The following is a 26,106-nucleotide window of genomic DNA, read 5'->3' as shown; positions in this document are numbered from 1 at the left end:
CCCACAGTCCAAAGACATGCAGGTTAATTGGTGACTCTAAATTGTCCGTAGGTGTGAATGTGAGTGTGAATGGTTGTCTGTCTCTATGTGTCAGCCCTGTGATAGTCTGGTGACCTGTCCAGGGTGAACCCCGCCCCTCACACAGTGTCAGCTGGGATAGGCTCCACCCCCCTGTGACAGGATAAGTGATGTCATCAGCATGACATCACTGCTGGGGAGGAGACGTTCAGAGGAGGTTCAGTTCGGGGGCGATCACACAGAAATGAGACGAAAGAAACGCGGACGCTTCAAAGACGCTTGAAACACTGGAAGCGCTTATTCAATGCGCGCTAGCTACTGGCGTCTGACGCTCAAAAAGTTGAAAGTATTTCAACTTTTTGAGCATCTACGCGTGTCTAAAAAGAAGCGTCTACAAAAATGGCCGTCTAAAAAGACGCTTGAATGCCGGTCAGACGCGCTGTATCATAAGAAAACAATGGTTTTACTGGCGTCGTGTTTCTAGCGTTTCATCTCGGTGTGATCGCCACCTTAAAGTTGTCGGTCGGTTACACGCCTCATGATGGCGTGACCTTCAGAGAGCTGAGGTGTAAAGTGAGTTTGGTCGCAGGTGGTCAGCGCTCTGACCTCCACAACCTGTCTGGGGGTCAGTTACATTGTGGGTAATGTGTGTGTTTGGCGTTCAGACGTGTTGGCGGTCACTCGGCGCTCAGACTTTGATGCTGCTGCTTTTCGTTCCTCTTCTTCTCTTGTTTGCTGGCGTCATTGCCATCCGGGTCATCTGAGGTGACCTGGGGACCAGCGACAGCCAGTTCGTCTGCACCGTCCTCTGCGTCCTCGGCGTCAGTGGTGGCGGTGGCGTCTCTTGGACTGCGGCCACCCTGACGCTGTTCTTCCCATACAGCCTCCTCTCATACTGCAGTAGCTGCTCCCAGAAGCCGGCGTTCAGTCTGACGAAGGGCCGGCTGTCCTGGACCCAGCGGTGGGCCTGGCAGAGGGTCACCCCTCTGTACCGCATCAGGTACGCCATCACCAAAGCCGGCGAGCGACTCATACCAACGACACAGTGCACCAGAGTGCCTCCTGCACGGTTACCATGGATACGCTCAGCCACACGGTCAAAGTGGTCTCCGAGGCGAGCGCTGGGCAGGTCGGAGACAGGAACACGCACACACTCCACCCCTGGGTAGGCGGGGCAGGTGTGGCTGAGTGTGGCGTTGACGATCAGCGTGATGCCCTTCTGTGACATCAGCGCAGCGTTGAGGGGGGCGTCGGCCCCACTGAGGAACAGGGTGGGAGTGATCTGAGACACCGACATGACCTGTCAGGAAACACATCAGTGTTAACATGAGGACAAACAACTGTTAGCCTAGCTTAGCATAAACACTGGAAACAAGGGGAAACTGTTAGCTTAGCTTAGCATAAACACTGGAAACAAGGGGAAACTATTAGCTTAGCTTAGCATAAACACTGGAAACAAAGGGAAGCTATTAGCCTAGCTTAGCATAAAGACTGGAAACAAGGGGACGCTGTTAGCCTAGCTTAGCATAAAGACTGGAAACAAGGGAAACTGTTAGCCTAGCTTAGCACAAAGAGTGGAAACAAGGGGAAGCTGTTAGCCTAGCGTAGCACAAAAACTGAAAACAGAATTTAGAATAGAATAGAATAAAATGATTTTGATGAAGTTTTACTATTTTAAGCATAGATTTATTTATTTTTTTAAAAATTGATTCACACATGATGTGTTCAAGGACCGGCAGAAATGTAAAAATCAAATGACAATTTCTGTTTTAACAGTTTCTGTCGTTGATAAATGGTGTCACTGCAAGGTATCATTAAAAATCGCCAAAATCTGGAGGGAAAGAAAACACGCTGGGAGGCACGTTTTCTTTAAAAATTGGTAGTAAGAAATACAAAAATGTAAATCTGTATATCCCTCTCCTAAACCAGCGCCCCAGTGGTTAAAAAATGATTTTGACATGCCCCAAAAATTAACAGTCCCAGTTTTCCCCTGCTTCCAGTCTTTGTGCTAAGCTAGGCTAACAGTTTCCCCTTGTTTCCAGTCTCTGTGCTAAGCTAGGCTAACAGTTTCTCCTTGTTTCCAGTCTCTGTGCTAAGCTAGACTAACAGTTTCCCCTTGTTTCCAGTCTCTGTGCTAAGCTAGGCTAACAGTTTCTCCTTGTTTCCAGTCTCTGTGCTAAGCTAACAGTTTCTCCTTGTTTCCAGTCTCTGTGCTAAGCTAACGGTTTCTCCTTGTTTCCAGTCTCTGTGCTAAGCTAAGCTAACAGTTTCTCCTTGTTTCCAGTCTCTGCTGTGCTAAGCTAAGCTAACAGTTTCTCCTTGTTTCCAGTCTCTGTGCTAAGCTAAGCTAAGAGTTTCTCCTTGTTTCCAGTCTCTGTGCTAAGCTAACCACACCCTGCTGCACACCTCAGATGTTTGACAGAAACACACCAGCAGGCTGACACATCATCATGTTTGGTTACTGAGTTAATGTGAGTGTGTTACCTGCTGCTGGTCAGATCCTTCTCTTTGGTTTCTGTTGTTTCCTCCTCTGATGACCGCTCTGAATGAACACACACACACACACACACACACACACACACACAAACACACACACACACACACACACACACACACTGAAGATACCATAGAAGGTTGTGTGTGTCAGTCAGCCAGCCAATGAACTGAAGGGTTAATTTTAGTCTGACAGCTGAAAACTGCTCCTGAAGTCACGTGACTTTCATCACACACACTCCTCTTTACTGTGAACTCTTCATGTTTTATTAATTAGAAATAATTTATCATTGAACACAGAAAATTATTTAATTGTTTTAAAATACGTCAAATGTATTATATGTGATACAGTATGAGATAAATGGAGATGGGCTGTCAGACGATGATGATGATGATGATGATGATTATTAAACATGTCAAATTATGTTTTGTTCCTATTACAGTGCTCACAGTATTTATCAAATGAGTTTTATTTCATAGTTGGGCACAAATATTTTATTTTTAGAAATATAAATACATGTGTAGCACGACACTGTAAGACCTAATATATACAGTAATAAATACAGTGTGTGTGTTAAATATACATTCAGGAGGGAAGAATTTTGCAGAGTTGAATATTTGCACCGATTATTGTGTTAAAGACACTTTGTACCTTTGAGTCTGTGTTGAACGGTTACAATACGACATGAAGTGTAATTAAATATATTTAATATGTACAGATATAATGTAAAATAAAGAGAGACACTGATGATGATGATGATGTAACTGTTCAGTAAATTTAATTAAAATATAATAACTAGTCCATTATGTACAGCATACCATACCATGACTTAATCATACCAAACATTAGAAAACAACACCAACATTGGTCCACAGGGGGAGCCACAGCGATCGGTCACATTTTAGCCATTTTGAAGCATTTTTCTGTTGTTATAGCGCCACCCAGTTGCCAATTAGAGTTAAATTTCTCCAGTCACCTTGAGGCGTCCTGTTCTACATATCTACCAAGTTTAGTAAAAATCCATATGGCGGTTAGGCCTAGATAAGAAATGAGCTCTCTAGCGCCCCCATTTTGTTTGATGGGGTCAATAATGGAGGGGTCCCCTCAGATTATGTGTGGTCATATGCCTACAAAGTTGCGTGGTGATGGGTGAAACCCTTGAGATGTTATACACCTTTATGTGATGAGCCACGCCCTCCGCAATATTCATTGCCTTATAGAAGCTCAGTTTTAGTAAGTTTTCCAACTTTTGCCAAGAGGGAACTTTAGATATTGGTCCCTAGATTATGTTCACCCAGTTTCATGCAGATCGCTCAAACTTCCTAGGAAGAGATCCATTTGAAGTGTTTTTCAAAAAATTCAAAATGGCGGAAAATCTATATAAGCGGAAGTTATGGGTTCTTGAGGCAAATGTGTTCCTCATGAGGAGAGGCATCTCTGTGCAAAGTTTCATGTCTCTACGACATACGGGGCATGAGATATGCCCATTCAAAGTTTGACATTTCAATGGGTTGCTATAGCGCCCCCCTTTGGCCAATTGATGTAATATTGCTTCATTGGCATCCTCCCATGACCCTCTACCACTGTGCCAAATTTCACATGGATTGACCAAGTCAGTGAGGAGAAAAACCTGGAACACACACACACACACACACACACACTCTGCCCCCAACAGGACGACATCATCATTATTATCTTTACTATATAATGACTATATAAACTGTGTGTGTGTGTGTGTGTGTGTGTGTGTGTGTGTGTGTGTGTGTGTGTGGCTGCCGGAAGTTGAGAGGAAGCGGCAGCAGCAGAAGAAGAGCAGCTAGCTAACTGTTAGCCTGTTAGCTTCCTCCGTCATGGCGGAATTGAACCGACAGCTTCAGGAGTATTTGGCTCAGTCCAAAGGCGGCGGCGCTAAGACCATCTCCCAGTCCAGCTCCAGCTGTACGGTGGACCTGGATGACCCGGAGCCGGTACCGGGGAGCTGGTTCGGGCGGTGGTCGAGCCCGTGGTCCGGGAGCCGCGGCGGCAGTCCGTCCGGCCATAGCTCCGGTGGAAACAGCGGCTTTTCTTGGCCGTGGTCGGCCGAGCCGGACCCGTGCCTGCCGGGCATGAGCCGCCGGCAACGGCTGGTGGCCTTCGGGGTGTGCGTGTGTTTCTCGGCGCTGTGTTTCGGACTGTCGGCCCTGTACGCCCCGCTGCTGCTGCTCTACGCCCGCAAGTTCGCGCTGCTCTGGTCGCTCGGCTCGCTGTTCGCCATCGCGGCCGCGGCGGTGCTGCGCGGCCCCAGCAGACTCATCGCCGGCCTGCCCACCTCTCCCGGAGCCGCCGTGTACCTGTGCGCCCTCGGAGGGACTCTGTACGCGGCGCTGAGCCTCCACAGCACCGTGCTGACCGCGCTGGGTGCCGCCCTGCAGGTCACGGCCATCGTCGGGTACGTGGTGTCGCTGCTGCCCGGGGGCAGCGCCGGGATCCGCTTCATGGGAGGGATGGCGGCTTCTGCCATCAAAAGGACCGTCACCGGGAAAAGCATGCCGATCTGACCGGGGACCGAGCGTCAGAGGCCGGGCACATCTCACAGACAGGGTCCGGGGGCCCCCAGGAGCCGCTGAGGGGTCCCCGTCAGGAAGTGACTGTCGGTACATTCCCTGCAGGCTGAGGCTCACTGACTGATTATTGATTATTGACACGTGCTGCTGCTCACAGGACCAAATAAAGTTTAACATGTTCAAACTGTCAAACTTTATTTTCTCTCATGTTTCTGTGCTGCAGGAAACAGACCACCGTGTGTGACCTCTGACCTCTGAGCTCACTGCAGACACTGACTGCAGGAAACATTCTCTCTTTGTTTGTTTGTTTGTTTGTCCCCACTGAATTCTGGGATTCACCAGTGTTTCTTATTCCTGCTCCTCTGAGGTCAGAGAACATTTTACTGGAGCTCCAGATGAGACGAAACATCTGTTCGTCCGTCAGCAGGAAACAAAAGTTTTATATTTGAACATTTAAAAAATACATGAATTTCAAATAATCTAATTTAATTATGATTTAAAGTAATTCAGGTGATTACATTATTAAATCTGAAGGTTATAAAATAAAACTTTACTGTCTAACCCTGAGCATCGCTCTGCTGCAGTGTAACTGAGTAAATAAGTACTGGAGTATTTTAATGACTCGTCCACACCTCAGAGGGAACACTGTGCGTTTGACTCCTGTGATTTAAAATGAAGATTTTTGCACACAAACCAAATGTAAATATAAAAGTGCAGCTGAAACCATCAGTCGATCAATCAGAACATTAATTGATTACTGATTTGATCTGTTTCATTTTAATACAAACTCATTTCAAAGCTTCTCAAATATGACGACTTTTTTCCTTTGAAATAATTTCATTATTTTTACTGATTAAATTTGTTAAAACTTTCCTGTGTGGAAAAATTTTACTTTGAAACACTTCCTGATCGTACGTGAGTAACATTCTTACTGCAGGACTTTAATTAGTAATGGAGTATTTGTACAGGGTGGAATGAGTACTTCTACTGCAGTAAAGATGTGAACACTTCATCACTGCGGCTGAGACACAAATATTAAGTCATTTCCTGTTCTTTAAATTTCCACACGGCACCACACCTGTCCTTTTACAGTGTTCAGGGGGCGTTACCTGTGCTGACAGGTTAAGGCCCATTTATGCTCAACGTTAAATACGGATCTGGATACGGCTTAACATCCACGCCAACATAAAGGGCGCATGGAAGTATGTGGGCAGTGATGGTAACATCGTTTGAAATGGACGTATACATTTTCGTACATAAAGGGAGCATAAATGAGCCTTTAGCCGGGTCTGAACGGTTAGGAACGTTTGGTGGATCTTCAGAGAGCGTTGCTGCATGAGGCCCCCTGTGCTGCTGAGGGGCCACTGACTCCGCCCACCAGTCCACCCTGTGGTTGTATGACTCCGCCCACCAGTCCAGTGTCTCTGACAGTCTCCATCCATGTCAGTGAAAACATGGATGCTTCACACACAGAAGATCTATACAATCAGCACAGGTTCAAGATTAGAGTCACCAATTCAGTATCTGACCAAATGTCTCCCCTTCTGTTCCTGAGATATGACGTTAAAACATGATGATGTCACAGTCAAGCTGACCTTTGACCTTTTGACCTTCATTATTTGATCCTGTTAGACATTTGTGTCAAGTTTGGTCAGAATTAGTGAATGAATTCTTCAGTTATGGACAAAAACATGTTTTGTGAGGTCACACTGACCTTTGACCTTCGACCACCTAATGCTAATCCGTTTATTCTTCAGTCCAGGTGGACGTTTGTGCCAAATTTGAAAAAAAAAAACCCAACAAAAAAAAAGAAAGGTGTTTTTGACATATCAGGTTCATGGGGATGGGACAGACAGACGGACGACCTGCGAACATAATGCCTCTGGTCTTGGCTGTCACCAGCGCCGACACTGCGACATTGATTTATTATTTTTTTGACACTGATATTTCCTGAGACAATCGAACTGTGAAAATGTGAAACACGTTTCTACTCTGACCGTTGGTGTTAAAGTGTCAGAACTGCCAGACGTAATAAAACAAACTGACTTCAGGCTGTCGGTGACGATGTTTCCACTCCAGCACAGAAACATCTGCACATGATTCCAGGATGTTCAGTGATGCTAACGTTTGGTCAGGTGACCCGCGGTGACGACCGCAGGTCACCTGACTAAAGAAGCGTCCACGTGTGGCAGCAAGGGAGTTGAAGTGTGAATCTTTATTGTCCACCTCAGTGAAAACACAAAAACATAGAAATCTTTTACAAAAAGCAACAAGACGAAGTGACTCTGAAATAAAAGAGACGGCTGATGATTCTCTACAGTATTTTACATTAAAATGATCTGAGCCGCGGTGAGACGTTCACTTCCTGTCCGTCCTCGCAGCGCCACAGATCTCAATGTGTCACATGACCAAAAGTTCGTCTGGGGGGGTCTCAGGATCGGGACTTGGTCTCAGGTCTGTGGGGGGACCAGCAGGGACCAGACGGCTGGAGGAGGGGACTACCGGCCCCGGACGCCCCCCCTCGGTGGTCCTCTGGGCGCTGGTCCTCCTCTCCTCGGACCCGGTCCAGGTCCAGGTCCTGGTCCAGGTCCTCCTCCAGGACCCCAGCCGCCTCGTCCCCCTCGACCAGACGGACCGTAACCCCCGTCATCCCTCTGGGGGGGGCGACCTGCAAGGAGGTGATGTGAGGGGAACAAAGTCAGTTCACTCTTCAGATGGACTTTGATCTGATCGTTAAAACTCTTCATACAGACACAGCTCAGAGCTCCACATCAAACAACAACAACAACAACAAAACAATAAAGTGACTGGGTAAAGCCCCCACACTGTGACATCACTCCAAATTAAAGCAACACAATGGAGTTTTTGAGCCCTCAAAACATAAAATATATATCCAAGATCCTTGTGATGGTTCAACTCAGTAGGTTGGATGATTCCACTGTCACTGCTGGAGAGTCTGTTTCACTTGTACCGGCTCGATGCAGTGTCAGGGTTCAGGTACGAACCCAGACACAAAAAGGACTACAAAATTTGGCTGCTTTATGGCATACGTCATGTCCCCCTCCTCGTCATGTCCCCCTCCTCTCTTTAGAGTAGCGTAGCCTACATACAGACAGCTTTCATTTTAGTTTGTCTTTAACACTTTGCTGTGAGCACCGCGAGCGCCATGTGCTTGTGTCGACCGTGATCGTAAATCATAATCGCGGTGAATGAGAGACTGTGGACAGAGCAGACTGAAATATGGCTTTCTACATGCTGATCACATGTATTTTTCTACATGCTGATCACATGTATTGATAAAGTATTGGCTTGGCTGGCAGAGGTTTTATCGCACTTGCTCACAGTAACAAGCGTAGCTGTAGTTAACTAGAGTAATCTTGAAGTTATATTCCCTTCATCTGCACCGCGGCCTCTCTGCTGTTGTCTGACTTCACTCTGTTGAGTTTGTGTGTGTGTGTGTGTGTGTGTGTGCTGTGAGGAGGTGGTCAGCCCTGACATGCAGAGAGCAACTCATTTGTGTGTCGGCCTCATCATGTATGTACAGAATACTATAAGGCTGCTTTACCTGTGCTGAAGACATGATGATGGCGCATTACACGGCCAGCTTCAGGAAGTTCACCGGCATCATTGGCTTGTCAACAAATGCACACGCATAAAGATTTTTGCGACAGTTGTAACAGACAATACCGTTTTTCGTCTGTAGGGGGAGCCCGTGAGGTGAAAAGTGCAATCCCCCATTGTGTTGCTTTAAAAGGCAGATTAAAAAGACGTAGCTTTAACTCATTACAGTGTTTGTGTTTTGTCCTGTTGGTGGCGCCGTAGTTGTTAGTGACGTTAGTTCACTGTGTTCTCACCTCCGTCAGCTCCGGGGGACTCTCGCTCTCGGAGGTCTCCGGCTCCCGGTCCGTCCTGCCACGGACGCTTCCGCGGGGGCAGAGACGCCATGTCCATCCCCTGCAGAGAGGAGGAGCGCTCACGCCCCGCCGGAGACGACCCATCATGCATCTGCTGTCCGTCCCGATAACCATCGTGACCTACGGATAGGAGCAGAACAGACTTTACTGTTGACGTGCGGCAACGAGATGAGGAACAGAGAGTGAGACAGTTAAACAGAGAGTGAGACAGTGAGACAGAGTGAGACAGTGAAACAGTGAGAGAGTGAGACAGAGTGAAACAGTGAGAGAGTGAGACATAGTGAGACAGTGAAAGAGTGAGACAGAGACGGTGAGACAGAGAGTGAGATGGTGAGACAGTGAGAGAGTGAGACAGAGAGAGATGGTGAAACAGAGAGACAGTGAAACAGAGTGAGAGTGAAAGAGTGAGACAGAGACGGTGAGACAGAGTGAGACAGAGAGTGAGACAGTGAAACAGTGAGAGAGTGAGACAGAGAGTGAGACAGAGTGACAGTGAAACAGTGAGAGAGTGAGACATAGTGAGACTGAAACAGAGTGAGAGTGAAACAGAGTGAGAGTGAAACAGAGAGTGAGAGTGGGACAGTGACAGAGTGAGACAGAGAGACAGTGAAACAGAGTGAGACAGTGAAACAGTGAGACAATGAGACAGAGTGGGACAGTGAGAGAGTGAGACAGAGAGTGAGACAGTGAAACAGAGTGAGACAGAGAGTGAGACAGTGAAACAGAGTGAGACAGTGAAAGAGTGAGACAGAGACGGTGAGACAGAGAGTGAGATGGTGAGACAGAGTGAGACAGAGAGAGACAGTGAAACAGTGAGAGAGTGAGACAGAGTGAGACAGTGAAACAGAGTGAGACAATGAGACAGTGGGACAGTGACACAGTGAGAGAGTGAGACAGAGAGTGAAACAGAGAGAGACAGTGAAACAGACTGAGACAGTGGGATAGTGAGAGAGTGAGACAATGAAAGAGTGAGACATAGAGACGGTGAAACTGAGACAGAGAGTGAGACAGTGAAACAGAGTGAGACAGTGAAAGAGTGAGACAGAGAGACGGTGAGACAGAGTGAGACAGTGAAACAGAGTGAGACAATGAGACAGAGTGAGACAGTGGGACAGTGACAGAGTGAGACAGTGAAACAGAGAGTGAAACAGTGAAACAGAGTGAGACAGTGGGATAGTGAGAGAGAGACAGAGAGTGAGACAGTGAAAGAGTGAGGCGGTGAAACAGAGTGAGACAGTGAAAGAGTGAGACAGAGAGACGGTGAAACAGAGAGACAGTGAAACAGAGTGAGACAGTGAAAGAGTGAGACAGAGACGGTGAGACAGAGAGTGAGACAGAGAGTGAGACAGTGAAACAGAGTGAGACAATGAGACAGAGTGAGACAGTGGGACAGTGACACAGTGAGAGAGTGAGACAGTGAAACAGAGAAACAGAGAGTGAGACAGTGAGACAGAAAGTGAGACAGTGGGATAGTGAGAGTGAGACAGTGAAAGAGTGAGACAGAGAGACGGTGAAACAGTGAGACAGAGAGTGAGACAGTGAGACAGAGAGTGAGACAGTGAGACAGAGTGAGACAGTGAAAGACTGAGACAGAGAGACGGTGAAACAGAGTGAGACAGAGAGTGAGACAGTGAAACAGAGAGTGAGACAGTGAAAGAGTGAGACAGAGAGACGGTGAAACAGAGTGAGACAGAGAGTGAGACAGTGTGAGACAGTGGGACAGTGACACAGAGTGAGACAGTGAAACAGAGAGTGAGACAATGAGACAGAGTGAGACAGTGGGACAGTGACACAGAGTGAGACAGTGAAACAGAGTAAGACAGAGTGAGACTGACAGAGTGAGACAGAGAGTGAGACAGTGAAACAGAGTGAGACAGTGAAACGGTGAGACAGAGTGAGACAGTGAAACAGAGTAAGACAGAGTGAGACAGAAAGTGAGACAGTGAAAGAGTGAGACAGAGTGAAACGGAGAAACAGAGTGAGACAGTGAGACAGAGTGAGAGTGAAACAGAGTATATACATATATATGTATATATATGTTTATGTATAAAATTATATATTATATATTAAAAACAGAGGACACTCAGGGGACACTCAGGGGACAGTCAGAGGACACTCGGGACACTCGGGACAGTCAGAAGACACTCAGGGGACAGTCAGAGGACACTCGGGACACTCAGAGGACACTCAGGGGACACACAGAGGACAGGAGCTCTCACCTCCTCCTCTGGGTGGACCTCCTCCTCGAGGCGGCCTCCCTCTGCCTCCGTTGTCCCAGCCTCGGCCCATCTCCTCTGGGCCATCGAAGCCCTCCTCCTGGCCTCCATACTCTTCAGGGTAACCTCGACCTCCGGGCCGGCCGGGGCCTCCTCCTCTGAACCTGAAACACCAAGTGAATCCAGTTCAGTCCAGTTCAGTCCAGTCCAGACCAGTTCAGATCTCTGAGGGTCAGCAGGTTTCAGTATATCAGCAGAGAGTGTCTCACCTGTCGTCTCTCCGTCCTCTGAACTCTCCTCCGGTGAACCTCTCATCAGGGCCCCAGTTCCCTCCGTTCCCTCCTCCTCCTCCTCCTCGGTGTCCTCCCCCCCTGTGTCCTCCTCCTCCTCCTCCTCCTCCTCCTCCTCCTCCTCCTCCTCCCTGGTATCCTGGTCCAGGTCCTGGCCTCCAGCCCTCCTCTCCTCTGCTGTGGAAGTCCTGGCCTCCGTCAAAGTCCTGCTGTCCACGTCGACCCTGCTGGTTGTCCCCCCAGTAAGGACCTGAGCCCTGATCCAGTCCTCCAGGACCCTGCCGGTCAGGAGGGCCCATGTGGTGGTTGGGCGGCGGCCCCCGAGGGTCTGAAAGGAATCAACAGTGGTTATCAGGACACAGCTCTAACTTCAGACTGAAGCCAGAGAACATTTCAACTCATCGTCTGTAAAGACGATTTGTAGGACGTTAAACGAACCACAGTTGCTCTGAAGAGGACGGAGGAGGAGAGAGGACGTTCTGAGCAGAGAATGAAGGGATGAGGGACGGAGGAGGAGAGAGGGCGTTCTGAGCAGAGAATGAAGGGATGAGGGACGGAGGAGGAGAGAGGGTGTTCTGAGCAGAGAATGAAGGGATGAGGGACGGAGGAGGAGAGAGGGTGTTCTGAGCAGAGAATGAAGGGATGAGGGACAGATGAGGGACGGAGGAGGAGAGAGGACGTTCTGAGCAGAGAATGAAGGGATGAGGGACGGAGGAGACGAGAGGGCGTTCTGAGCAGAGAATGAAGGGATGAGGGACAGATGAGGGACGGAGGAGGAGAGAGGACGTTCTGAGCAGAGAATGAAGGGATAAGGACGGAGGAGGAACATACAGAGCAGATAAACACTGGGCCCACAGTGGAACCCTGAGGAACACCACATCATCTCAACCCCAACAGACACGGATCCAAACCTCTGCTCAGGACTCAGGATTCAAGTCTTACCTTTGTTGTTGGGCCCCTGCTGCCCCATCCCATGCATCATGGGCCCCGAGTTCTGACCCTGCAAAGACCAGATCAGGTTTATAGACCTCCTTCACACAGCTGCGTTAAAACTGAACCAGACACTCAGAACATCAGCTCACCTGGTGCTGCATGTATGAAGGCCCCTGCATGTTTCCTGGGGGGCCCTGCATGTTACCATGGGGTCCTTGCATGCTACCAGGCGGCCCCTGCATGTTCCCATGAGGTCCTTGCATGTTTCCTGGGGGCCCCTGCATGTTTCCATGGGGTCCTTGCATGCTACCAGGCGGCCCCTGCATGTTCCCATGAGGTCCTTGCATGTTACCTGGGGGCCCCTGCATATTTCCTGGAGGCCCATGCAACCCTCCCGGGGGCCCCTGCATGTTGCCCATTCCATAGTTGTTTGGCATGTTGCCGTGTGTCCTTGGTGGGGGCCCCATCATCCCACCCTGCGGGCCCATCCCCTGAGGTGGCATCATGCCACCTTGGGGAGGAGGCCCCTGAGGGTCCCTTGGACCCATTCCTCGTGGAGGGGGCCCCATCATCCCACCAGGGGGCCCCTGCATCCCTCTGGGTCCCATACTGTGAGGTCCTTGGGGGCCCACATTTCTGGGCGGGCCGGGGTGTCTCTGCATACCTTGGGGTCCCTGCATGTCTGGTGGTCCCATCATGCCCTGAGGGGGCCCCTGGTGAGGCTGGGGTCCAGAGGGCGGCCCCATCTGCCCAGGGGGCATGAAAGAAGGCTGCATGCCTCCGGGGCCCATGGGAGGCCCCATGTTGTTGGGCATCTGCTGAGGAGGCATGTTTGGAGGAAAGCCCTGTTGACCAGGAGGCATCGAGGCCCCTGGACCTCCAGGGCCAGGGAAGGGGGGCAAAGGGCCCTGTCCCTGTGGGGGCCCCATGTTCCCGTCCGTGCTCATGTTCATCCGGTCCATCTTCATTTGCTGCAGCAAGAACCAAAGACAAGTTTATGATGACATCACACTGGACACGAGTGTCATTGGTCCTGAACCAACCTGAAGCTGACTTCAGTAATGAGGGCTCACCTCCAGCAGCAGGGGGTTGGTGTACTGTAACGCCGCCATTTCCTGTTCGATTTCCGCCTGAGTCTTCTTCTTCCCGTCTACTTTCTGCTCCACCTTCCGGTCTTTGGACAGATCTCCACCAGGAGGCATCATGGGTACTTTATTCTCCGCCCAGGCCTGTGGAGAGGAGGCGGAGCTCACAGTCAACGTCTGACACTAACATGGTTCATGGCGTTTGTACAGCGACGCCATCTTTATCGCTTCAGCAAGACTTTTTACTGCAGCTTCCTGACAGACGCCAGGTGAGTGCTCGGCGTCAGCTGTTTACCTGTTGGAACTGCGCTGGGATCGGTTTGGCGTACGGGACTTTCTTCTGCGGGACCTTCTTGGTGTCTTTCCCCATGACCTCGTCCATGCCCCAGTCCAGACCTGGGATGGACATCTCCACCTCAGGAGCCGCCTCCTTACCTGGAGACAAGAGTTATTATATTGTTCACAGCAGTCTTGAAACACGCAGACAGTTCCTGTCTGAGTTCCAGGATGTTCCAGGATGTTCCAGGATGACACTTACTGTTCTGCTCCTGCTCCATGGCTGCCTTCAGCTGCTCAGGGATGCCCATACCAGGGATGGAGGCCACGCTGTTCAAGTCCACGTCATCTGAGACACAGAGACAGAGACACACAGAGACAGACAGATCAGCAGCTGATTGAAACCTAAACTCAAAGCTCAGTGTGTCATTTGTCCTCCTGCGGCTCACCGTACTCCATGCCGTCCTCTGACATCCCCGGCAGCAGGTTCAGATTGTATCTGTCCCTCATCTTGTCCCCCGGTCGATTCCTCGTCCAGAACTTACTGAAACATTCCAACAACACAGAGGGAACGTTTAAAGAACAGAGCCGCTCAGCTGCAGGTGGGCGTCTCCATCCTGTCACTACATGTACCTGGTGTGGTCGTTGGAGCCCGAGCACAGAATGTGACCCAGCGGGTGCCACGCCAGACTCCAGATCATCCCCTCATGAGCCATCTCCATCCCTCCAACCTCCTTCTCCACCCTGGACACAGAACACCAGTCAAACCAGCACACAACAGCCCCCCCTGCAGGCTGGTGACGGGTGGCGTCCACTCAGCCCCTTAATGTTACACTGACTGTCATCATTACCCCGTGTGCCAGAAGAGCAGAGAGCCGTCAGAGCCGCCGCTGGCAAACAGACCCTCGTGGACGGGATGCCACGCCACAGCTGGAGACACACAGCAGGAGACAGAGTCAGAGTGTGTGTGTGTGTGTGACAGTGTGTGTGTGTGTGTGTGTGTGTGACAGTGTGTGTGTGTGTGNGTGTGTGTGTGTGTGTGTGTGTGTGTGTGTATGTGTGACAGTGTGTGTGCCAGTGCGTGTGGATGAGTGCAGGTGTGAGCTGAGTTCTGACTCACCTGTCGCCTCCTTCTTGTGTCCTCTGAACACCTGCAGCTCCTCCTTCAAGTTTCTGATGTCAAACAGTTTACACAGGTGGTCACGTGACGCCGTCAGCAGCCAATTACCATTCAGGTTCCACTTCACCTCCATCACTGTGTTCTTGTGGGCGTGGCTAAAGAGAGACGCTCAGTGACATGAATAAGTGGTGACCATCAACGTCTCCATTTTCAGCCTTTACAAAACTATGTGAACTTTTCCTTTAAAGCCACACACACACACACACACACACACACACACACACACACACACACTGATGAACTCACAGTGTCGCCAGACTCTGTCCCGTCTTTGGGTCCCAGAATTTGATTGGCTGCTGGCTGTCTTTACTGCCGGACACCACCAGACCTTTGGTGGGATGCCAGTCAACACACTTCACATCAGCACCGTGACCTGCGCACACACACACACACACACACACACATGATATTACACATCACATTACATCATACGGTAAAAATCTTATTTTCCTGGTCTCTACACTTCCTGTTCAAGGCGGGAATCTCACGCCATTATGTCGCCCCGCTGTTCTGTATAAAAGGTACGACCAGAGAATGAGGGGACAGAGTGGTCTCAGCTTTACGGTGACGGCAGAGCTGGAAACAGCTCCGAAGTGATGTCTGTATGACAGCTGCAGGACGGGTGTTACGTTTTGACGTGCTCTGTGTGCCACCCACCGCGGGAGGATTAAAAAAGCAGCTGTTAGCAGTTAGCGGCTAACTCAAAGAGGAAGAACAGCAGATGTTAGCAGTTAGCGGCTAACTCAAAGAGGAAGAACAGCAGCTGTTAGCAGTTAGCAGCTAACTCAAAGAAGAAGAACAGTAGATGTTAGCAGTCAGAGGCTAACTCAAAGAAGAACAGCAGCTGTTAGCAGTTAGCGGCTAACTTAAAGAAGAAGAACAGCAGCTGTTAGCAGTTAGCGGCTAACTGAAAGAGGAAGAACAGCAGCTCTTAGCAGTTAGCGGCTAACTCAAACCCTGAGGTCCAGGAGCTCCTTACCCTCCGAGCAGAGGACGAGATCAGCTGCCATATAACAGGGACGCTAAATGATTGTTATTGACATGTAATGTCGTTGTTGTTTATAAAGAGCTGCTGACACGTATGTTATATGTCACACTAGAGGCCGACGCTGTTGTGTCACGCCTCTTTTGATTCTGTGATGTCATCACGCTGTCTGTAATCACACACAGGAACAACATGATGATGTCATCATTTGGTTCTGTGCAAACGTAAAGATGGGCGCCATCTGTGTGTAAAAAGTGCTGATGCTAAAGAGGGGACATGTCTGTGGTTGAAGCTCACTGATTGGTCAGAGGTGTTGATGTGCAGGTGTTGTTTTAAAGGTTGTGTTCAGACTCATCAAAGCCCCACTGACTGAGGAAGGTAAATGACGCAGTGGGTGGAGCTTGGCTCTGAGGGGAGCGGAGGTACATTTCACTTCCTGTTAAACAGAAAAGTTTTCCAGGTAACATCATGTGTCAGAAGTTTGTTGTTGTCACATTCTCTGCTCACCATGGAGACTCTTTTTTATTTTAACTGCTTAAAGATGAGGATGGAAATTAATTTAAATGCCTTCGATATTATTAGTTCATTATACTGACATTTGTCCTCTCTGAGTCTCTGTAAAAAAAAAACCAGCTTATTATTTCTGTGAAGCTGCAGTTTGATATTAATGAACATGTTCCATGGATTTAATCAGACAAGTCTGACACTTTGTTTCAGAGTATTTTATATTTTATTTTTTAATGTTTAACTTTATTTTAGTGTGATCACAGCGTCATGTTTTCTTTATTAAATCACACATGACAAAGGATTGATTAATTCAGTCTGACCTCAGTGTGACCTCAGTGTGACCTCAGTGTGACCTCAGGTCAGGTTAAGCTCGACGTACCTCGGAGGATTCTCTCCTCGTGGCAGCGCAGGAAGTCCCAGATCCGAACAGTGCCGTCGTCTGAGCAGGTGGCAAATTTATTATCTGTTGGAGAAAAACTGGAGAGCACAAGCAGAGCGTCACCATGGTGACAGACACATCCGGACCGCTGAGGAAGGTCATGTGATTTGATCAAAAGCTCCAGAAGAGACTCGTCCAAACACGTCACACTGGGCGATTATGATCATCTGATTCAATAAGCTTGTCATAATCAGTGTCGCTTCGACCAATCATATGACTTTATATTTGATGTTCTCTCTCTTTACAGGTTCTGAGCTGCTGGATCATGATCCCGTTTCCCAGCATGCACTGCTATGGCTCAGCTGCCTGACCATGAAAACACTGTGTTGTTGTGTGAAGGTGTAAATCAGAAATGTTCCTCTGGGTTCTACTGTGGGAACACTGATATTAATGATCTGTTCCAACATTTAAAATACTCCCATTATTCTGTGTGCTGGACCAACACTGGTTGGTCTGCACTCATGTCCCAATTCAGGCCTAAAGTCAAGACTGACAAGTCCCAAGTCAGGTCCCAAGTCCTAAACTCTGAGTTTGGAGTCCTAACTCACTCTTCACTGAACACAAAGCCTTTTAAACAGCAGTTTGTTTGTTGCTGACCACCATGTCACTTTGATCAGTGAATCTAACTGGCGCTCAGTAACAGAACTTCTTCATGGTTCTCTCCTGTCATTTGACTGGCTGCTGTCAGATTGGTTGAATGAATATTGTTAGTGAGCTTTTTAAAATAAAACTTTTTTTTTATAATAAAATAAAATTTTAATCTTCGGGGGAGGTAGCGAGTATTTTTAAGTCCAAAGGTACAAGTCACAAGTCTTTCGTGTAAAAGTCTAAGTCGAGTTTCAAGTCTCTTTTCGACTTGTCAAGTCTGAAGTCATTAAAATTGTGACGCGAGTCCAAGTCATGTGACTGGAGTCCACAACTCTTGTTTCTTGGTCATGTCTGTAGATTTAACTTCCTGCTGAATGAGGTCAGTTTCCTCTGACGTTCCTGATTGGACGGTTTCTCTCTGCAGGTGAAACAGACTGGATCCACAAACAGAAGAGAAACATCTCATCTGATGAAGTAAAATACGTCTCATCAAAGTTTTCACATCTGATGTTTGTAAACCTGATTCAGGATCAGATCTTGTCCCACCTGACTGAACATTCAAATACAGTCAAATCCTTTCAGTGACGGCGTCTGAAACCACTTCCTGTTTACATCATGTTGATTTACAGTCACTGTCCAGCCTTTTATCTGAGTGCAACTTAACGCTCTGTTTCCATGCTGACAGGGTCCAAACATGAATCTGAGGGGCCACGAGATGTAGAAACAACCTGAACACTTCCTGTTCAGACTGCCATCAAAAACACACTGGCACCGATTCTTCTTCTACTGCTCTTCTAAAGATCGTTTCTACAGCAGACACATCCAGGAACAACTCCTCCACTGTGTCACTGTCCATCAGTCTGTCAGAGACAGAACACGTGAGACAGCGCAGGAACCAGAACATCATGGTGTCACACTGACAAACATCAAAGTGGTGACTGATTAATTTTCTATTGACTAATCAATCAATCGATTCCAGCTGCAGACGTCTCCTCAAACAGTCACGCAACAGAGACAACAATCCCATAATGCAATATGTCACATGGTACAGAGGTCATGTGACTGATCAATTGTCAGAGCTTCTTCTTTAATAACCTCAAACTGAGTCAACGTCTCACTGTCTCCACCTGCTGGACGATCACTGTAATGACACTACAACACATATGACACATGACAGTCACCAGCCTCCCGTCATACGGTCAGCTGTTAGACATTATTAGGGTTCAAGGACCCTTTTGTTTTTGTGCTGTTTAATTATTATTATTATTATTATTATTATTCAGAAATGTTTTCGCAATTTCCCATGAGATGGTACATCGTAGACACATGAAATTTTCACCAATGATTGTAAGTTGTGTGCAAATAATTTTATTTATTTTTTAATTTATTTTATATACTTTATTAATTAATTCAAGTTTTTCACTCTTTGTCATTAACACACAGGTCCGAAAGACACACACAAGGACAAACAGGACCTATACATGCACAAAGAGGAGAGATGTCAGAGTGAGGAGGGCTGCCCTTGGTCAGGCGCCCCGAGCCTTGCTCAAGGGCACCTCGGCAGTGCCCAGGAGGTGAACTGGCACCTCTCCAGCCACCAGCCCACGCTCCATATTTGGTCCGGACGGGGACTCGAACCGGCGACCCTCCGGTTCCCAACCCAAGTCCCTATGGACTGAGCTACTGGTGCTCAAAATATCAAAAACAGGCCAGATGGCGGCGCTATAATTTAGGTCAGGGAAAATGTGGATTTGAAAGGTCACCACCCTCGCACTGTGTGTCAGATTGACCTGAAACTTGTTACACATCGTCAGGTGAAGGTTTTCTGCAAAAGCCTAAACACCCCTAAAGGTCCGCCCACTAGACTGTCCACCATATTGTATTCTCTGAAAAACACCATTTTTACATCTCTTCCAAAGGCGTACGTCCAATTTGCACCAAACGTTCACTGAGTCATCACGGGATGAAGCTTTGTAAAACTTATCATAGACTAATTGACATGTCATTGAGTTTTGATGATATTAACCAATGAACTTTAGAGGGGGCGTGGCTCTGCACATAAATGGCTTTTACTCCTTTAATGTTGAGCCAATTGTCACAAAACTTGTTGAAAATGTCGACGTAAGTATCTAAATCACATTGTAAGAGTTGATTCAAATCAACCAACAGGGGGCGCTACCCATGCAAAAAGTTGCTATCTCATAATCAGCCAGAGATATTTGTACGAACCTTGGTTTGCATCATCTAAGGTCATGTCTCACATGATGCAGAACATCTGAAAATGATTGCTTAAAGGGGGCGTGGCCTATTGCGTTAAAATTACATATCAAGACATTTCACAGTCCACACTTCAAAAAATCATAATAAATCACCAGTGTGTCCGACACAGCTCAAAGTTTTTCCAGCACATCAACTGAATGGTGACAAAACTTTGTCGCGCTGCAACCTACAGTCAATTCAGAAGTCCGTCACTCTATATTTTTAAGAATATGCAAAATCATTTAACATCTATATCTCCAAAAGTCTTCATCTAAATGCAGCCACCATTGGCACAAACATTCTTCGGATACTAGATGACACGTTTCATGTGGTGTTCAGATCAGTTTAACGTTAGCTCACAGTGATGTTCATTATCTTGTCAGTTGTACTGTACGCACAACATTTTCTATTTCATCTCATTTTGAACCAAATGTCACCAAAATATTTGACAACATACCTGAAATCAGCAGAATGATGTGCGAATATTTTCAGAATTTTATCACCAACACTTGAACTCACTGATATCTCACTGAGTTTTAAAGATGACTAATGAACTTTATGGGGGCGTGGCTTAGCAAATGACTCCACAAAGTTTGGACCAATCATCACAAACCTTGCAAGCAATGTCTTAACAGGTGCCAGGCACAAGTTTCATTCAAACTGACCACTAGGGGCGCCACAAATACAAAAAATGGGCATGCAGTAACACAAATCAGACTAGAAATCAGAAACTGATTATCCAATCATTACAAAACTTGCAGACTATGTTAAATAATAATTATGAAACACGTGTACTGTTTTAAAATCGGTCAATAGGGGGCGCCACAAGTTCCAAACAAGTGCAATGGCCTTTCACAAAATTCAGCCATAAATAAATGACCAAACTCGGTGGACTTTTTTAATTAAGCCATTAATCCATGTCCCCAAAATGTTTCTGCAGTTGACCAACAGGAGGCGACAGTGCTTCTAAAGAAGAGTGTGGCCCAATAAAGACTGGACATAAATGATGAGCATCTGTCTGATTGTCATCAAACCTGTGGTTAATCTTTAATTCAGGTGTCCTGAACTGTCAAAGTTCTTTATTCTACTCAGCTTTAAATTTTTTTTGTTTTAAATTTCCATGCTGGCTTGAACCCTGGTATTGCCGCTTGCAGCTATATTTATTATTATTATTATTATTTAATCATCAACGATCCTGAAAGCTACGACACTTCTCTGGGAAACAAATGAAAACTAGAATAACTACCCTGTGGTTGTATGACTCCGCCCACCAGTCCACCCTGTGGTTGTATGACTCCGCCCACCCTGTGGTTGTATGACTCCGCCCACCAGTCCACCCTGTGGTTGTATGACTCCGCCCACCAGTCCACCCTGTGGTTGAGTCTCCATCCATGTCAGTGAAAACATGGATGCTTCACACACAGAAGATCTATACAATCAGCACAGTTTCAAGATTAGAGTCACCAATTCAGTATCTGACCAAATGTCTCCCCTTCTGTTCCTGAGATATGACGTTAAAACATGATGATGTCACAGTCAAGCTGACCTTTGACCTTTTGACCTTCAGTATTTTATCCTGTTAGACATTTGTGTCAAGTTTGGTCAGAATTAGTGAATGAATTCTTCAGTTATGGACAAAAACATGTTTTGTGAGGTCACACTGACCTTTGAAAAATTAATTATTCTGAATTATTTTTCAGTCCAAGTGGACGTTTGTGCCAAATTTGAGGAAACTCCCTCAAGGTGTTCTTGAGATACATTCACAAGAACAACATGACTGCAAGGTCACAGTGACCACCACAATCAGGTCAGTTCATCGTTGAGTCAAAGCAGACGTTTGTGCCAAATTCAAAAAAATTAGAGTTACAGTCACCTTTGACCTTCAACAGCTAAATTCTAATCAGTTCATCGTTAAGTCCAAGTTAGACATTAGTGCCAAATTTGAAGAAATTCTCTCAAGACCTTCTTGTAATATTGTGTTCATAAGAACGGCACAGACGCAAGGTCACAGTGACGTTTGACTACCAACTTTGAATCACTTAATTTGTGACTCAAAGCGGATGTTTGTGCCAAATATTAAAAAAATTCCCTCAAGGTTGTCTTGAGATACACACTGATGGAAATGACAAGGAATGCAAGGTCACTGATTTTGGACCACCAAAATCAGGTCAGTTCATCATTAAGTCGAAGCAGACGTTTGTGCCAAATTTAAGAATTTCCCTCAAGGATTTTTTGAGATAATACATTAAGGAGAATAAGACGGATGCAAGGTCACAGTGACCTTTGACCACCACATTCTAATCAGTTCATCATTAAGACCAATTTAGAGGTTTATGCCAAATTTGTGGAAACTTCCTCGAGACCTTCTAGAGATGTTGCATTTACAAGAATCCCACAGACTCAAGGTCACAGCAACCTTGACCTTTGATTACAAACTTTTAATCACTTCATCCGTGACTTGAAGCAGACGTTTGTGCCAGATGTGAAGCAATTTCCTAAAGGCCTTCTTGAGATATTATGTTCACGAGAACGGGACAGACGGACAGTGGCAACCTCGAACAAAAGTATGTTTATTCTGCATAAACACAAAAAACTTTATTAAATGAAATATTTTTGTCTTCTTTTATTTTGGTTTTGTTATAAACATCTACGATGATGACAGCAGGGATGTTTATGTTGTCCAATAGAAAGTCTCTATTTGATCACATGACGAAACAATGTGACACACAGCAGCTAGTAGTTGAATAGTGACTACATGATGAATACTGTCAGTCTGTCTGTACACTGAACATTAATGTAAAAACTACAGCTCCTGATGCTACACTGACTTCCTGTTTACACAGCTGATTGCTTCTGATTGTACTCTAACGCAGTAATGATACTTCAAAGTACTCTAACGCGGTAATGATACTTCAAAGTACTCTAACGCGGTAATGATTCTAACGCGGTAATGATACTTCAAAGTACTCTAACGCGGTAATGATACTTCAAAGTACTCTAGCACAGTAATGATACTTCAGAGTACTCTAATGCAGCAATGATACTTCAAAGTACTCTAATGCAGCAATGATACTTCAAAGTACTCTAGCACAGTAATGATACTTCAAAGTACTCTAACACAGTAATGATACTTCAGAGTACTCTAACACAGTAATGATACTTCAGAGTACTCTAACACAGTAATGATACTTCAAAGTACTCTAGCACAGTAATGATACTTCAAAGTACTCTAACACAGTAATGATACAGTAATGATACTTCAAAGTACTCTAACACAGTAATGATACTTAAAAGTACTCTAATGCAGCAATGATACTTCAAAGTACTCTAGCACAGTAATGATACTTCAGAGTACTCTAACACAGTAATGATACTTCAGAGTACTCTAATGCAGCAATGATACTTCAGAGTACTCTAATGCAGCAATGATACTTCAGAGTACTCTAACACAGTAATGATACTTCAGAGTACTCTAACACAGTAATGATACTTCATTACAGTACTTAAGTATTTTTTTGGAGTATCTGGAGCTGTTGCACTTAAGTTCCTTAAATATGACACTTAGGGCTTAATTTCTCCTTAGCTGAGGGACTTACTGAGGGTTATTGCACAAAATCTCTTAGACGGTTTCCTTAGTTAAGGAAAAACCCATTTAAGGCATTTACGGAATTCAAAGACATTTTTACAACAGTTAAGTTTCCATGGTAATCGGTCACTTACTTAAACTTGACCTTGTGGTACCTTAAGTCTTATTTGCAATGGCTTAACTAAATTTAAGGGATTCCTTATGATAAAAGGAGAAAACCTTAAATACTTAAAGGGAGGGGAGGAAGGAAGGAAGGAGGGGAGGAAGGAAGGAGGGAGGGGAGGAAGGAAGGGAGGAGGGGAGGAGAACAAGGAAGGGGGGAGGGGAGGAAGGAAGGGAGGAGGAGAGGAAGGAGGGAAGGAAGGGAGGAGGAGAGGAAGGAGGGGAGGAAGGAAAAGCTGGATTTTGTTCTTTAAATCCTTTAAATTATGAAGCAGACCTGTTTTCTCTAAGTGTAATTTAGGCTCCATTTAATGGACATTCAGAAGAAATAATCTTCATAATCCTCAAAATTCTGACCACTTAATTTTATCAAAAACACTTACTTTACTTTTACTGTAATACTTTATTACATTTAATATGATAAAATTACTTTTCATATTTGAGAACAGTAAATCTCTGCAGCCAGTTACACAAAGTTATGATTTTCCTTAAAGTCTGAGTTTTAAAATAAAATGTTGCACAAAACACCCTTAAATCTTAAAGTTTCCATTGAACATTCACTTCAGTATTTATTGCTTTCTCCTTATCTTGGTCTTAAAATGAAAGCCAGTCTGACGCTGCAAACTAAAATGAGGAGCGTTCTGTTTCTACATGAATGAATTAATGATTAAGTAAATCACACATTCACTCCGCTCGGCGCTCTGCTGCTCCGCCTCCTCACACAGAGTCCAGAGCACGCTCTGCTGTGGAGTGTTCTGATTAACTCAACGGTGCAGTTTGTGGCAGACTGCGCTCATGCACTCAGAGTAAGTGTTTCTGAACACACCCTCAGTTTAACTGCTCTGGATCCAGCAGTGAAGCTTCATCACATGATGAAGAGGAGACGTACAGGTTCAGTGTGTCTGATCTGTAGTTAACTGACGTCAGGAACTCTGTTAACCTGCTGCTGCATTCAGTTACAGGAAGGTTAGCAAAGCGTTCATTCAGAACGTTTCCATGACGAGCTGCAGGTCAGAGAATAAATATACTGACACTGTTCACCACACATGGACTCTGAGTGTGAACATCTGCATTTGTATGGAGAGATAAATGTGACAGGACGAAGACGACCTCTCTTCATGGTTCGTATCAGAGAGCAGCAGAGTGACTGTGGGAGACACCATCATCATCATCATCACCATCATCATGAGTGAGACAGAGCAGCTGGTGGATCCTCACTGCAGGAACAACTCTTTAAATACACACAAACAGTATTGATCGATAAAACTACAGACCACGAGTCGTAGTCATCAATGACTTCAGGCTAAAGACCTGTTAGCTGAGAGACAGACAGAGGACAGTCCAACATTTACTGAGAGAAAATTCTCTGAAGTCTGCCTGTAACTGCTCAGTCTGAGACAGCTGCAGCATGGCTAACTGCGTTAGCCTCTGCAGCATGGCTGTGTTAGCCTCTGTAGCATGGCTGTGTTAGCCTCTGCAGCATGGCTGTGTTAGCCTCTGTAGCATGGCTGTGTTAGCCTCTGTAGCATGGCTGTGTTAGCCTCTGCAGCATGGCTGTGTTAGCCTCTGTAGCATGGCTAACTGCGTTAGCCTCTGTAGCATGGCTAACTGCATGGCTGTGTTAGCCTCTGCAGCATGGCTGTGTTAGCCTCTGTAGCATGGCTAACTGCATGGCTGTGTTAGCCTCTGCAGCATGGCAGAATGTGTAAGCCTCTGTAGCATGGCTAACTGTGTTAGCTTCTGTAACATGGCTAACTGCGTTAGCCTCTGTAGCATGGCTAACTGTGTTAGCTTCTGTAACATGGCTAACTGCGTTAGCCTCTGTAGCATGGCTAACTGCATGACTGTGTTAGCCTCTGCAGCATGGCAGAATGTGTAAGCCTCTGTAACATGGCTAGCTGTGTTAGCTTCTGTAGCATGGCTAGCTGTAGCACGCTAGAACCTAACACATCAGAACTGAACCGGACACAATATAACCAGACACACTACAACCTAACACATTAGAACCAAACCAGACACGCTAGAACCTGACACATTAGAACCGAACCTGACACAATAGAACCGAACTGGACACAAAATAACCGGAAACACTAGAACCTGACACATTAGAACCAAAACAGACACGCTAGAACCTGACACATTAGAACCAAACCTGACAATAGAACCGAACTGGATACAAAATAACCGGAAACACTAGAACCTGACACATTAGAACCAAACCAAACACGCTAGAACCTGACACATTAGAACCGAACCTGACACAATAGAACCTGACACATTAGAACCGAACCTGACACAATAGAACCGAACTGGACACAAAATAACCGGAAACACTAGAACCTGACACATTACAACCAAAACAGACACGCTAGAACCTGACACATTAGAACCGAACCTGACACAATAGAACCTGACACATTAGAACCGAACCTGACACAATAGAACCGAACTGGACACAAAATAACCGGAAACACTAGAACCTGACACATTACAACCAAAACAGACACGCTAGAACCTGACACATTAGAACCGAACCTGACACAATAGAACCTGACACATTAGAACCGAACCTGACACAATAGAACCGAACTGGACACAAAATAACCGGAAACACTAGAACCTGACACATTA

General features: G+C 46.3%; 3 protein-coding genes and 1 long non-coding RNA gene across 5 annotated transcripts in view; 1 reads left to right on the top strand and 3 right to left on the bottom strand.

Moving 5' to 3' along the window:
• Window positions 1-54: 54 nt before the first annotated feature.
• si:ch1073-184j22.2 (dual specificity protein phosphatase 18) lies at window positions 55-2,608 on the bottom strand. Its single transcript, XM_050033669.1, has 2 exons — window positions 2,503-2,608; window positions 55-1,318 (listed from the first exon to the last, which is right to left on the bottom strand). The coding sequence occupies exon 2, from the start codon at window positions 1,313-1,315 to the stop codon at window positions 707-709; it is 609 nt and encodes a 202-aa protein (XP_049889626.1). The 5' UTR covers window positions 1,316-1,318; window positions 2,503-2,608; the 3' UTR covers window positions 55-706.
• Window positions 2,609-4,219: 1,611 nt separating this feature from the next.
• Window positions 4,220-5,247, top strand: sft2d3 (SFT2 domain containing 3). The gene has a single exon (XM_050033667.1). The coding sequence runs from the start codon at window positions 4,363-4,365 to the stop codon at window positions 5,047-5,049; it is 687 nt and encodes a 228-aa protein (XP_049889624.1). The 5' UTR covers window positions 4,220-4,362; the 3' UTR covers window positions 5,050-5,247.
• A 2,008-nt stretch (window positions 5,248-7,255) lies between these two features.
• LOC126409123 (pre-mRNA 3' end processing protein WDR33-like) overlaps window positions 7,256-26,106 on the bottom strand; it is a gene marked incomplete at its 5' end in the record, with an annotated part of 22,008 nt that continues 3,157 nt past the window's right edge. The window contains 15 exons of the mRNA XM_050075061.1: window positions 7,256-7,723; window positions 8,910-9,089; window positions 11,189-11,349; window positions 11,455-11,803; window positions 12,418-12,475; window positions 12,558-13,379; window positions 13,482-13,637; window positions 13,789-13,928; window positions 14,032-14,118; window positions 14,219-14,313; window positions 14,403-14,513; window positions 14,621-14,699; window positions 14,890-15,044; window positions 15,196-15,322; window positions 16,821-16,918. Coding sequence (XP_049931018.1) covers window positions 7,554-7,723; window positions 8,910-9,089; window positions 11,189-11,349; window positions 11,455-11,803; window positions 12,418-12,475; window positions 12,558-13,379; window positions 13,482-13,637; window positions 13,789-13,928; window positions 14,032-14,118; window positions 14,219-14,313; window positions 14,403-14,513; window positions 14,621-14,699; window positions 14,890-15,044; window positions 15,196-15,322; window positions 16,821-16,918 — 2,788 coding nt within the window. The remainder of the gene's footprint in view (window positions 7,724-8,909; window positions 9,090-11,188; window positions 11,350-11,454; window positions 11,804-12,417; window positions 12,476-12,557; window positions 13,380-13,481; window positions 13,638-13,788; window positions 13,929-14,031; window positions 14,119-14,218; window positions 14,314-14,402; window positions 14,514-14,620; window positions 14,700-14,889; window positions 15,045-15,195; window positions 15,323-16,820; window positions 16,919-26,106) is intronic.
• On the bottom strand, window positions 23,602-26,106 carry LOC126383199 (uncharacterized). Of its 2 annotated transcripts, none has more exons than XR_007569115.1 (3): window positions 26,061-26,106; window positions 25,488-26,025; window positions 23,602-24,924 (listed from the first exon to the last, which is right to left on the bottom strand). It is a non-coding gene; the product is annotated as an uncharacterized LOC126383199 (long non-coding RNA). The 2 variants fall into 2 exon arrangements; XR_007569114.1 differs by lacking the exon at window positions 23,602-24,924 and having other exon boundaries at window positions 24,950-25,572; window positions 25,608-26,025.

The sequence above is a fragment of the Epinephelus moara genome, chromosome 21 (genome assembly GCF_006386435.1).
Source record: "Epinephelus moara isolate mb chromosome 21, YSFRI_EMoa_1.0, whole genome shotgun sequence".
Taxonomy (NCBI): Eukaryota; Metazoa; Chordata; class Actinopteri; order Perciformes; family Serranidae; genus Epinephelus; species Epinephelus moara.
Note: the sequence above shows the minus strand (reverse complement) of the source record. Positions and strands in the feature narration are given on the sequence as shown.